Below are 13,992 nucleotides of genomic sequence, written 5' to 3'. Positions count from 1 at the left end.
CTTTATACATTCATTGAAATTGCCTTAAAGGCGGTGAATGGCAAGACAGTGCCAAAGATAACTCCAAGTGCATATTGGTTCTAAAACCCTATCTAGTGAATGTAACAGAGGACTGGGACTTGGGGGACCTGGATTCAGTTCCCAGTTAAGCCACTTCTGCTGTCTCTGCAGTTTTCAATTATATGATCTCAAGGTCTCCATCCTTATTCAGTTCACAAGGCAGAGTGCTGAAGGGGAGGCACGAGATGGAGAGCTGGGTTCTGTTCCTGGCTCTATCACAGACTTCTCATGGGATGTTGGGCAAGACTGTCATAAGTCATACACAAAAAGAGGCTGCAGTAATCCTGGCATTTCCTACCTTTCAGGTGCTTGACTTTGGAACTGTGGCATCCTCTTTGTGTTTTTTTGGCATGTAATTTAAAAGATACAACCACTGTACTAAAATCTTATGAATTGTTACTTTCAGGAAGACACACAAATCATATAACATATAATTATTTTTCATGTTTTGTACTGTCAGGGATCAGTATTTCCAGTGTACCACCAAGTTCATATAAGGCATATAAGCAATAGTATTGTTTTCTTTTACACTTGTGCACTTTGCTTTTACCATTTACCACATATTGGTGGACTTAAAACCAATAGTTAGCTATACACCAGCCCCCACCATCTAATTTAAAAGGACATTATTATGGCTGCAAATCAAGCACTTAAAAGTTAAAAAAATCCCAAATTAAGGCTATCTGTGCACCTTTAATTCAGTCCCTTGTGTGTTTACACTATAATACAATTTTTAATTACATGATCACATACTTTTTTTCCATTGGATTTTTAATAATGCTCTTAATGTCATTTTTTAAATGTTCTAGGCTTTAAAAAATGGAAACTAAAAAACCACCCAGATAGTCTATCACTTGGCATCATACTGATGCCCACACAGTGCAGGTTACTCTATGGGGATGGCAAGTATGCGGTCTGGTCAGTGCTAGGTGCTGTGCGAGGGTTGAACTTGCTAATTAAAGATGGAATCTTTGGAGACTTTAGCTGTTAAATTCTAGGAAGTCTTTGAGCATCTGCAAACTGATTTTTTTCAAAGGCTTATAACTTGGCAAAATTTGAGCAGATTTTCACAGGAATGGCAATAGGCACGTCCCTGATATGAAGTCCACCCTTCACCCACCCCACTGACACTGTATTTCAAGTCTCTTCTTCAAAGCATAGGCATGCTAGAGCTTTCCAAAGCAAAGGTTGATGGATTTTTTTTTAACATTGAGAAATAATGTGTTTTCTCCTAGCCTTATTCTTAGAACTGGTGAGCCATTTTGCTTAAAATTTTCCAAAAACATTCAGCCTGAATATTCAGCATAGAAAATTTCAGCCCTAACAGACTTAATAATAGGCAGTGCTACCAGCCCCACCTAAAATAAATAGGAAAGACCTTCCACATCAAATTTTGAAAATGCAAAGATTAGCTCAAATTTTGGGCCTCAATGTACTTTTGACATTACTTGACCATAATTATTGTTGTTTACTAAAAGCATAAGATAGTTTAAACAGTTATGAAAAATTTAAAAGTTTTCTTATTGTGTTGCCTTGCTTCAGGTCATAAAAATATTTAACTCATACTAAATTTTTGTACAACAAAACAAAAACCAAAATCCCTAAAACTGAGATTGCAATGGAATGAAAATACTCCAGAGATAGATTTCTCATGATGTATTGATATACAGCATGTGAACATTGATTCTGAGATTTAAGAATAAAATGGGGAAAATGATTAAAATAGGGCTGGTCTTCTATGAGCAGAACAGAAATGAGGTGGAATTCCTTGTGCAAAGGGTTTGGAGTGTTAAGCAAACAGCAATATAGACTGACCCTGCAGCTGCCTTTGCATGGATGGACCTGTGCCTCTGTGCAGTGCTGGTATGTGGGATCCTTGTGTCAGGGGTTGCACACAGGCATAGTAGTTCCACCGACATGGTTCTCTTTGCAGGATCGTAGACTTAGAATATGACTAATTTTCTCATCAAGTGAGATGTAAAATTAAGTTAACTGTTATGGAAAATGAATCTGATTACTCTTTCTGATTACTGTAAAATCAGAATCTGCATATGCATTATGATATAGGGGATGTTTTTGACTATGTCCTAAATCTTTGTGCTTTTTTCCAGAGGTGAAGACAAGGATACTTTTGGCACTCCTTGAATATACAGGTACTTTTAATAGGCTAGTTTCAGTCTGAGGTTTGGTTTTTCGTTTTCTTTTTGAAGAACTAGAATGTCTCTTTACAGATGTTTTATATTTGTGTTATGAACCCAAAGAAGAGGTAAGTAGAAGGGAGGAATGGAGGAAGGGAAGATCCCAAACCCATTGACCACAACTTGGAATGTGAAGTTTTACCCTTTCTATGTACACTAAGTGTTCCCGAAGGCATGGCAATTTAAAATGAAAACTCTAGTAAATGAGAGACAATACAAACTGAATATTTATGTTTGGTATGCAAAATACCATCCCTCACTTAGTTTGGATCTCAGCAGGTGAAGTGGCTGCCAAAGCACTGAGCTGGTATACAATATTTTTGCTGTCTTTTCTCCTCTGCTTTTCTACACCTACCTTCATTTTCCATCATTTCCTTTCTCCCTTTCCTTTTCTTTCCTCTATACCTCCAGCTTCCCCTGGCCCTAGTTTCCTTGTTGTTCTCGTCTTTCCTGGCCTTCCCTGTCCCTTCTCTTTTTTTTCCTAATTCTTCAGAATATGATGGATTTAAAAAAATTATCACCCTGCTTTTTGGAAATGGTCTGCATTTTCCACGGACTGCTTTGCCACAATTTCATACATTGTTAACAACATGAAATATGCAAACGTATTTACAAAATAATGAGTAAATGGGCATTCAATATTTAGGAGATAAAGCTCATGGCAGAAGAGTGTCCAAGGCAATCTACAGCTTTTGCAGGTGGTTAAATGCCAAGTGAAGCAGAGACATTTGACTATAAAAGCCAATTATTATCATACAGTTTAGACAAACCACAGCATTAAATAAAAGAAAAGTAATGGTCCTTTGTTTTAAAGTTTGAGCTTATAATTATTAATAATTGTTCAAAAGTTTTAAATGAAGTGGCCAGTGCAGAGAAGGAGTGACATAACTGGACACCTGAAGGGCATAATTTTTAAAAACTCCTATTTTGCAGATGCAATTAACGGAAGGCACAAATGATAGCAAATAGACAAGCAACTACAAAACTGCATATGCAAATCAGATGTCTACATGCCATAATTTGTGCCCACAATTAATGGAGGCTGTAAAATGAAAGGTCAAGCTGAGGCCCTTTTATGAACCCATGCCCATAATGTGTGTAGGAAATTCAGTACCATTTGTGAGAAGAAAACAACATTTGATTTTTCTGATCTGTGACTGGCTGAAATCCTTTGGAAATATTCTGTGGCAATCTTTAAAGAACAGATAATCGCCAAAGAGGCCAGGGAGCTTTCTGAAAGAAAGAAATATTTAGTTTTATTTTCTTATATGGCTGAAAAAATTATAAAAGTTTAATTTTAGAAAAGAATAATTGCAGGGCTTGCATCATTTTACTTATTCTACAACTTTAGTTTTTATAGTCTCTCATAAGAACTGTATCACAAAGTGCTATTGAGTTCAATATTAAACACAGTGTTAAAATATGTTAGATGAGATTTGAAAATGTGAGGTGTTGGTGATACAGGAAGGCTGCATCAAAAGGCAGGCACTGCAGGAGTGAAGGATCTATGAAGGCACAGTAAATTAGCTGCTTCTAGACAAATGGAGATAGCTCAGTGGGGAGTGTAGAGAGAACAAGATCCATACGGGTGCAAATATAGTTCGGTGTTAATAATCACGAAGGCCTGTTAGATCGTTATGTGAACTGGGGAACCAGTGGGATTATCTGAGCATGAGGGAGATTATTGTATTTCTCTATAATGAGAAAAAAGAACAGCAGCAGCATTTTCTACATATGTTGGATTCTGAAGAACATGGAGAGGTCATAGAGAAGGAAGATACAGTAATCAACTGTAGAAAACATACGGCCGTTAGAAAACATAACGGCTTGGATATGATTTCAATAGAAATGGTGTAAAGAAGCAGTAGCATTTGTGGACAGTATTCTAAAAGTCCTTACAGACAGGTAAGAGAAAGAAAGCAAACACATCGTCAAAGATGTTTCCAAGGTTAGAGACAGTGGAAGCAAATGTGTAGTTTGAGTTAAGAAGGAAGATAGAGAGAATGGAGTTATGTTGAGGAGGCTTCTGTTGCCCATGAGAAGCTCATATTTTGTTAAGAAGGTGTTAGGATGCAGGGTTATTTCTATAGATGCGGAATTATTTTTACTGGTAACCTGGTCAGGTGAGTCCTATAGTTCCATCCCAGAGATATAAAAGGGTTTGAGCCTCTCTGTGAGAGAGGGAGAACAAGGAGCAAGGAGGAGAGGCCCTGCAGGGAGAAACCTCAGGAAGAAGCAGGGCCGGTGCAAAGAAGTTTTGTGCCCTAGGCGAAACTTCCACCTTGCTCCACTCCCCCACCCAGCCAATCCCGCCCCTCTGTGGCAGCTAACCATGCCCACCCGCCCCCCCCACCAGAGGAGCCCCCCCACAGCAGCTAACCCCTCCTGGGGAGACCCCCCTGCAGAAGCTAACCCCGCCTGGGGAGACCCCCACCCCGCGGCAGCTAACCCCACCTGGGGAGGCCGCCTCACCTCACCTCAGCTCCACTTCCTCTGCTGAGCACACCAGCGCCACTCTAATTCTCCTCCCCTCCCAGGCTTGCGGTGCCAATTGGAGGAGATTTAGAGCGGGGGCTGTGTGCTCAGCAGAGGAGGCAGAGTGGAGGTGATCTGGGGCGGGGAGCAGTTCCCCTCTGTGCCCCCCCCATTACTGTGGGCGGTCCTCCCCGCACCCGCCACCCCAGCTCACCTCCACTCCACCTCCTTGCCTGAGCGGGCTTTTAGGCGCCCTCAACCACTAGGTGCCCTAGGTGGCCGCCTAGTTTGCCTAAGTGGTTGCACCAGCCCTGGGAAGAAGCCAACTTCAGGCTGAATTTTCTGTACTGTTATTTCAGTTAATGGAAAAGGGAAAACCCCAGAATGGGGACAAGTTTGGGTACTAACCCACTGTGTTTTTACTTTATTGAAAACAGAACAGGGATCCTGTCTGTTCACAATGGGCCCAATTCACCATTGTCCTACACCATATGTAGTCATTGATATAAGAGCAAAATGGCTGTAAAACTACCAAATCAGAACAAATGTTTTACAGCCACTTTGCATTCACTTCTGACATGTGAAATGACTACCAAGGTGCGAATCAGTGGAGAATCATGCCCCACAACTTTTACCTTGCTAGAACTAACAGGGCCTGAGCCACAAAATTAGGATCTGGATTTTGAACACCCCAAAATGTGGGGTTGATTGCAGTAAGGGGCTCACCATTTTGCTAGGCTGTCTCAGGCCACGTTTACACTTACCTGCTGGGTCGACGCGGCGAGTTCGACTGCTCGGAGTTCGAACTATCGCGTCTGATCTAGACGCGATAGTTCGAACCCCGGAAGTGCTAGTTCGAACTCCGGTACTCCACCGCGGCAGGAGGAGTTGCCGGAGTCGACCTTGGAGCCGCGGAGTTCGCTTCCGTGGCGTCTGGACGGGTAAGTAAGTCGAACTAGGGTAGTTCGAATTCAGCTACGTTATTCACGTAGCTGAATTCGCGTACCCTAGTTCGACCCCCGACCTTAGTGTAGACCAGGGCTATAATTCACACCCTTTTGCTCTGGGGTGGAGAATCCTCGTTCTACCTTTGTGAAGTCAGTAACCAGGAAGAATTACACTACACAGTTATATCCCAACACCTTTATCAGCCTTCATGAATGGAGCTGTAGTGTTAATAAAAGGAACACTTTGCGAGTCACATGTAGTTAATTACCACAGGAATTATGCACTAAGCCTCAATGCAATAAACTCTAGATGCTAATAATGTCTTACTCCAGTGGTGACCAAACATCCCCAAGTGTATACCAGCCTCACTCCCAGATTAGGGAACACCTCTTTCCCATTGGATTGGTGGCCAATGTTTCTATAAAGGATGAGTTCACACCAGCCAGATTCTATTCTCCCTGTCATCCTCAGGGGCCGGAAGTTGTAGTTGGAGTACTAGTCAGGGCTTCTTCTCCAAGGAACTGGATCTTCCCTGGCCTGCAGTCACCCAGTCCCTGCTGGCTGCCCTGTGTTACACCTCTGGTCCCACCTTCTCTCACAGCCCTTGTGTTCGGGTTGTGGTTGGGCCTGCTGTGATCCAGCAGCAACATCATGTGACCCCGGTCTACAGCTTACATCCCCCAACTGATAGGAGAAGAGTTGACCAACTGACCTATAACCATTTATAACTGTCCAAATCTTGGGCAGGGCAGATTCTCCATCCTGTAATGGCAAGAGGGCTGATAGTAGGATGGAGTGGGGATGGAGTGAGGGGCCATTTCTTCCCCTTGACATGCCCCCTAACCAGTCAGAGCTCAGGCAGCAAGGCAGGTGTTTCACAGCAATGGTGCTGCCATGTGGAGCAGGTCTTTGTTTTAGGTGCTGGTTCCGGTTTGGATACAATCTAGTTGTGACAGGCAGAAAGCAGAAAAAGACAGGAGAGGAGACATTAAAGGTTGAAAGATATTTGCAGTTGAGTGATATCCCGATGAGCTTGGTAAGGATTAAAGATAGAATGATGATGAGCAAAAGAGAACCAGGCAGAGGGTTTAAAAATGACTTTTTGTGGGAGTCTGTAGAAGAAGGACCTATTACCAGAAGAGAAATTACCACCAGACAGAAAGAGGGAGGAAGGCAGGGGGTGTGGATAGAGAGAGAGATGGATATTTTAAGGTCAGAACCATGAATCTGGAAAGAGCCAGAAATAGGTAATAATTGGAGATATACCAATCTCCTAGAACTGGAAGGGACCTTGAAAGGTCATTGAGTCCAGCCCCCTGCCTTCACTAGCAGGACCAATTTTTTCCCCAGATCCCTAAGTGGCCCCCTCAAGGATTGAACTCACAACCTTGGGTTTAGCAGGCCAATGCTCAAACCACTGAGCTATCCCTCCCCCCTGCAAAACTTGTGTATTGGAAAGGAAGTTACATTGTGGCATTTAAATGAAGACTTTAATTAAAGACTTCATTAAGCTAAAAGCAACACTTATTCTACTGAGTTTATTACTCAAATTCCAAAGCTTGGAAGATGAGCTACCCATAGTAACATTACTGACTCAGAAAGTAAATTGCTTACCAAAGATTGATTTCTAAATTGGGACATTTTAATGACTATTCAATGGATTGTGAATTTTAAACAGGTTTGTACGTAAAGCATATTTAACTATTTTCACACAACTCCTTTAATTTGTTTTGAATTTTTTTCAAATAAGGAGTAAAATCTCTTAGTTAAGGTTTTTTTGAGATGTGAGGTTTTATTTTTCCAGAAAACAACGGCTCTTTTGCTTAAAACAAACAAAAACTTGCTACAGTTAATTTACTGTTAATTTTTCTTCCATTTTTCTTGTTTTTCCTCTTCTGGTCTTTCCCTCACAGATAGTGAGATACAGCTCAGACGAGACATGGTCTTCTGCCAAAGTCTGGTGGCCACAGTCTGTGCTTTTTCAGAGCAACTAATGGCTGCCTTAAATCAGATGTTTGACAACAGCAAAGAGTATGAAATGGAGACTGGAGAGGCCAGCAGAAGGTGGTTGGAACAGATAGCTAATGCAGGTGTCCTCCTTCACTTCCAGTCATTGTTGTCACCTAACCTGGTAAGAATCTTATTGCAGTAACCACGTGAGTCAATTTGACCGTGCTGAATAAGGGCAGCATGAAGCAAGGTGCATTATGCTTACAGTATCCTGCATCCTTTGTGTTTAGCTCATGTATTTATTAGCTGCTATTCAGGAAGTCTGCGGTTCAAATAATTACTAATATGGGAAACTAATAATGTTACTCACAAACATAATGTTATGTTTCTGTTTCAAGTTACTAGATACTGAGAAGGTATATGAGGAACACACAATAGTAGCGATTAAAAAATCCAATATGCCATTAGACATCACATAGCTATCACAGCTATTTCCCTTCTGAACAATAAGTATTTATAAGGTGATCACCATAGCTTCAGTCACTGTAATTAGCAATATAAGGAAAATACAATACTCATTACCTATTTTTAACAGAAAATCCCCACTTTCCCTTGGTAATTCAACTCTAAGGGCTAAATCTTCAGTCTCTCTGAGGCTGCTTTGCCGCCATGGTGGCACAAACCAAACTGAAAGTTGATGTAACCAGCCAGTAGGAATTCAGCAGGGAATCCACAGGTAGACCATTGTTGCTCCTTTGCCACCCTTCCCACTGCCCTTGGCAAAAGGGTTGTGGCTGAGAAAAAAGGGCTATAGCCAAAGCACCCCCTCACTCCAGTAATCCCTGGCTGCCTGCATGGGCTCCTGAGGCTACTTTAAGTCACTTAGCAGACTAGACTGGTATCTGGTAGTCTGATGATCAGGGAGCTGGAAAGCTGTTTTTGCAATGTCCTCTGCAGTCACTCCTCCCCTGAGCTGCTAGGTGCCAAATGGTTGGTCCTGAGGATTGGGCCTACTGGTTTGGTGAGTCAGTCTCTGACTTCTTATTGTGAAAGCTTGAGACCTTTTAATATAGTGTCCTCTGTATTTGCAATTGTGTTTTACCACCTTCTTAGCTGTTGTAGTTCTGTCACAAGATAACCATTACCACAGGCACACCATAATTCTGGATTTTGCTTTAAGACTCAAGAGATTGCCCCTTTGTAATTAAAATCCCACATTATTTAAATGTTATTTTCATGTACTAATATACTGGTAATAATAGTCATGATGAATTGTTCCAATTATGTAATTTTAAATTAAAATTAACATTAGTCAATTCTGTAAAGTTTTTTGCACAAAAAGGAGTGCTGAGTTAGTCCAATAACAACATTCATCACTTCAGGGGAAAGTCTTTAAGAACAACTTTTTCAGTATTTTCTAACCAAGCATTTTGGATTCAGATGATCCATGTTACTTTAAACAAGGGCTTGTGAGGGCAGTTATACTCATTACATCTGGATTTCAATAAAGAATGAACAATTTTGTAAAGATTTCCCATGTGGTTGAATGGTATTCACATTACTCTGGTGATAAAAATTGCCCTCCCTCCAGGGGCTTAATAAATTGAACCATTAGGTAAAATGTTGCAGGCATAATCTCTTCTTCATAAATACATGGGAAATACTATTTAAGTTCATGGAACAGGGAAAATAGTTTTTTCCCTCTGTGTAAATCAGTAACATTCAGCTAATTCTCATGTTATAGGGAATATGTTTATTACCGTCTGTTTTATTGTGCATTTATTAACTTTTTCAGTGCCTACAGAAAGAACTAAATATACATCAGGTTTACATTTGTCTGCTTGGTAGTTTAGCATAGAAGGGATGGTAATATGAAAAATTCAGTTATTTTAAGTGAGTATTGATTCTGCTGTGACTGCTCTAAGTATTTACTTCCAGGCTAACTATATTTGTTGGTGAATACTTCCCCTGTTATTAGAGATCCAATAAAATATCTATAATTTACTTCTTGAAGTTATGTGGTACGAGACTTGGTTTTCAAAGGGTAAGATTTTCCATCATTTTGGTTTGAGAGTTCACAAAATCTGAGCCTGCAAAAATGAAGTACAGGTGCCAATCAGAACATTGGCACATCCAGCTACTTGATTTGCATCCAAAATTGGGTAGGTCAAGGTGAAAATTACTCCCCTATTTTCACCCACATTTGAGCTCCCCATTCAACCATGGGCACAAAAATTTCCCCTTAAGCACATAACTGGAACTTTTGAAAATCTAGCCCACTATCTATAAATGATAGCTTGTGCTCAGGTGTTTTTTCCCCCAATGTGTTTAAAAACAAAGTTTTAACTTTGTATAATAATTGTGATGGGACCCCTAGGAGACAACCTGGAACTGTGAGACTGCTGTGCCCCTTTAACTCTCCATCTTGGGCTGTCTTGCACAATGCTTTGCTAGTGACAATAAGCAAACCCCTTCAGGCGCTGTTGTCACAAGCCACCAGCATGCAGCGACACATTCAGCTAAATTGCATGAATAATCTCTAAGCCCCTCATAAACTATACAGAGGGAGACACCAGCAAATCCCCACCAGCCTTGAATCCCAGAAATGTACCATCTTACACTGCTCAAGAACTTCTCTTGAACAATACAAGCTCATTAATTAGTTTGCCACTTTGTCAAAGGATAGTGGACATGCACTAGCCTTTGTAATCTGAGCAGAGTCCCCAAGTATTTTAGACAAACTCACTTGGTTAAGATAAAACACTGAAATAGGTTTATTAACTACAGAAAGATAGATTTTAAGTGATTATAAGTGGTAGGTATAAAGATCAGAAGTAGTTACCCAAGAAAATAAAAAGTAAACACGCATTCTAAATCCTGAACTTTCAGACTAAGGAATATTTGAATCAAGCAGTTTCTCTCACCCCACTCGATGTTGCAGGCAGGTTACAGTTCTTAATACACAGGCTGAATTTCCTTCTCAGCCTGGGACCAATCTCAGTTCTAAGTCTTTGTCTTCCGAGCATTCTTGTTGCCTTCAGAGTAGGTGAGGGAGGAGAAAGGTGGTCTCCTGATGCCATTGTGCCTTATTTTACACTCTCAATTCATGTCCCAGGAACGATACAGGCCCAGACATGTCCTGGTGGGCCTTGCTGAATCATACAGTTGAGCAACCCTAATTGTGTGGTGTTTGCACAACTGCCTCTTACAGAATTGTAAATCTATTGTTTACAATTCTCCTGCTGGTGAATGGCTCATGATGGTCACTTAATGCCCATTTGGATGTGGGTTACAGCCATTGTTGTTACTGGAGAGCTAGCCAAACTCACAACATATTTCACTAACAACCATATTGCAGAATATAATAATTCCACATACAATGATGATTAAGGCTATGGTTTTGTCATGGACATTTTTAGTAAAGGTCACAGACAGGTCATGGGCAATTAACAAAAATTAACAGAAGGTGTGACCTGTCCCTGACTTTTACTAAAAATGTCCATGATTAAACAGGGAGGGAGGAGGGTCGAGCACCCTGCCCCGTGTCTGGGATCTGGGAGGGACTCCCGGCTGGGAGCTGCGGGGAATCCCCCACTGCCTGGGGACTGGGGAGCTCTGGGTGATTCCCCTCCAGGCGGGGGAGCTCTGGGGGTTCCCCTGATTCTTGTGGCAGCTAGGGAGCCACGGAGGTCCTCCACATCCTCAGGGACTAGGGAGCTGCGGGGGAGCCTGGCCCTCCGTGGGGACTGGGGAGCTGCAGGGGATTCCCTGTCTGGTGGCAGCAGCTGAGGAGCTGCCAGGGATCCCCTGCTGCCTGTGGGGACTGGGGAGCTCTGGGGAATTCACCTGTCGGTGGTGGCAGTGGCTGAGGAGCTGCCAAGGGATTCCCTGCCACCTGAGGGGCTGGGGAGCTCTGGGAGATCCTCCCCCCCCCGCCGCCGGTGGCTGGGGAGCTGCCAGCGACCCCTGCACCCACAGCGGTTGGGGAGCTGCTGGGGACCCCTGTAACCATGGGGACTGGAAAGCTGCAGGGGAGCATGGCCACTCCAGGCGGCCCGGCTACCCTGCAGCTCCTGGCCACCATGGGAGGTGGGGATACCTTGCAGCTCCCAGCCACTGCAGGCTGAAGTCATGGAGGTCTGCGGAAGTCATGGATTCCGTGACTTCCACGACCTCCATGACCAAATCATAGCCTTAATGATGATACACGTATTTTGACAGAACAATGATTTTCAGTAGATCATGACCTTTCATATGATATCTTGCAAGGCATTCCTTATATGAAATATCACAACAATATACAAATGATGAGTAAGGGGGTTACAGGGTGCTATTTTAAAACACAGTGCGTCACAATAATGTAGAAGAATTTTTAAAATCTAGGCTTAGTGTCTATACATTGTAAGCTTGCCCATTTACATACACAACAACTAAAATGCAGTTTGATTAGATGGCAGCTGTAAATTAACTTTAGCTGCAAAATAGTTTAATAATTTCAGTTCTAATTTCAATTTTAATAATAATTTTTTGCCAGTAGAAGAGGGAGTAGAAACTGAATAAAAACAAATCCTTCATCTGTTATTCCTGAAAGTTAATTAGATTAATACTTTAATGAAGCAGGGTGTAACTTTCTGCAGTTATTTTTTATGTTCATGCTGTATATGGTTTCCAGTATGGAAACATCATGCTAAAATAACATAATCTTTATTTGAGTAGAGATTTTTTTTCCTTTTTCCAGACTGATGAACAAGCCATGCTAGAAGATACATTGGTTGCTTTGTTTGACCTGGAAAAAGTTACTTTTTATTTTAGACAGTCAGAACTAGAACCACTAGTTGCAAGTGAGTAAAAAAGTATATTTATGAGATTTATTGTTCTATAAACAAACAGTGGCATGTTAGATATGTTTAAAGTAATATAATGTTTTTCTCTTCTGGAGCATCTCAGCTCATGGGCAGATGTCTTAATTTGGGAATGATATGGGTCATGGGGCTGGGAATGGAATAACAGAGCCTTTCCTCACTAGATCTGCTGATATCCAGCAAAGGTCAGTCACGATGAAAAGTAATTATTATCTGACAGCTGTTCAGGAACCTCAGTAAACGATTCATGGTCTCAGTAAAGCCAGTGGATAAGTGACCATTCCAGAAAAAATGTCCAGAAGAGCTAGTTCTCATTGAGGCGCAGTATGTAAAACAAGTTATGAGAGGACAGAAGAACATTTGAACATTGTTCACATCTACATCATCAGTGACACATGAAGGGATAACTTACATCTCTCAGTACCAATGAGGAGCATGGTGCTAGAAGAGGAGATTAACTTCTGAGTGGGAAGAGGCAGATGGTATTTCCTCCAGGTTCTGTTGGTCAGGGACAGCTTTAAATTGTCAAGAAGTGTCCTCTGAACCCTGCTGGTGCAGGCTAATGAGATGTGCTGAATCAGAGCATCCCCCATGCCCAAGCTACTCTTAGGGATGCACTGACTGCCTACCGACTCCTGGTGGAGGAGAGGTTGTAGCCTTTTTCTGCCTTTGCACTCCTCTCCTGATGTTAAGACCCTGCGGTGAATTTGGCACAGCGAATGAAAACACACTTTTCCAAAGTCTCATAACGCAGCAGGAGGAAAAGCGTGTCTGATTAACTTCAAGCTTTCCAAACAAATACTGCCCTGGGGATAGAGATCACACAAGATAACTTTTACAGTAAAAAGACCCCAAAGCTGCTAGTGAGAGAGGGTGTCAGCACTCCCAGAATTCAAGTACCACCTTACAGCCAACGAGTGTTGTCAGGGTTCACAATTGCAGAGTTGGTGGTGAGTTAGGATTTGATCCATATACTACTTCTGCTGTGTCGGGGTGAACAAGTCTGGAGGAGATTCCATAGCCCTGCTTCAACCACTTCCCATTAAGAAGAGGTCCCATTAAGCCAGACATCAATCCAAGACAGGGTGGAGGGTCAGCCAAGACAGGGTGGAGGGTCAGCCTGGACAGCATTCCTAGTTGATAGCAGATTAGTTGCCTGTGTTGTGCAGTGCTCACATTGTCTCCTCCCATGGAAAAGTCTTTCTCATATATGGTGATACTCAGAGATCATATGTGTAATATTCAGATCAAAACAAAATTGCAACAAGCTCTATTTCAACCTTTAATTTAAATGCTACCATCACAACTATCCAAACTTCATGGTTTAATGGAGAAGCAGATTTTGGTGGCAAATTCAGCTTTTCATTTATGGCAAAGCATAACTGCCAAAGTTAAAAGAAAGTAATTATTTCTTGATGCCAAAAAATAGTGACAAGTGGCAATTTAACCTCCTTTTCTTGGAGATGCAAAATCATAATCTAATATCATCAATACCAATA

The 13,992-nt window shown here is 41.8% G+C and overlaps 1 protein-coding gene across 2 annotated transcripts in view; it reads left to right on the top strand.

The window, feature by feature from the left end:
* Window positions 1–13,992, top strand: part of PREX2 (phosphatidylinositol-3,4,5-trisphosphate dependent Rac exchange factor 2) — a 290,676-nt gene that overhangs the window by 201,999 nt on the left and 74,685 nt on the right. For both annotated transcript variants that reach the window (XM_045007662.1, XM_045007663.1), the window contains exons 31-33: window positions 2,172–2,213; window positions 7,595–7,812; window positions 12,370–12,472. In XM_045007662.1, coding sequence (XP_044863597.1) covers window positions 2,172–2,213; window positions 7,595–7,812; window positions 12,370–12,472 — 363 coding nt within the window. The remainder of the gene's footprint in view (window positions 1–2,171; window positions 2,214–7,594; window positions 7,813–12,369; window positions 12,473–13,992) is intronic.

This window comes from Mauremys mutica, chromosome 2 (genome assembly GCF_020497125.1).
Source record: "Mauremys mutica isolate MM-2020 ecotype Southern chromosome 2, ASM2049712v1, whole genome shotgun sequence".
Taxonomy (NCBI): Eukaryota; Metazoa; Chordata; order Testudines; family Geoemydidae; genus Mauremys; species Mauremys mutica.
The sequence above is the reverse complement of the archived record's forward strand: the minus strand, read 5'-3'. Positions and strand labels throughout refer to the sequence as shown.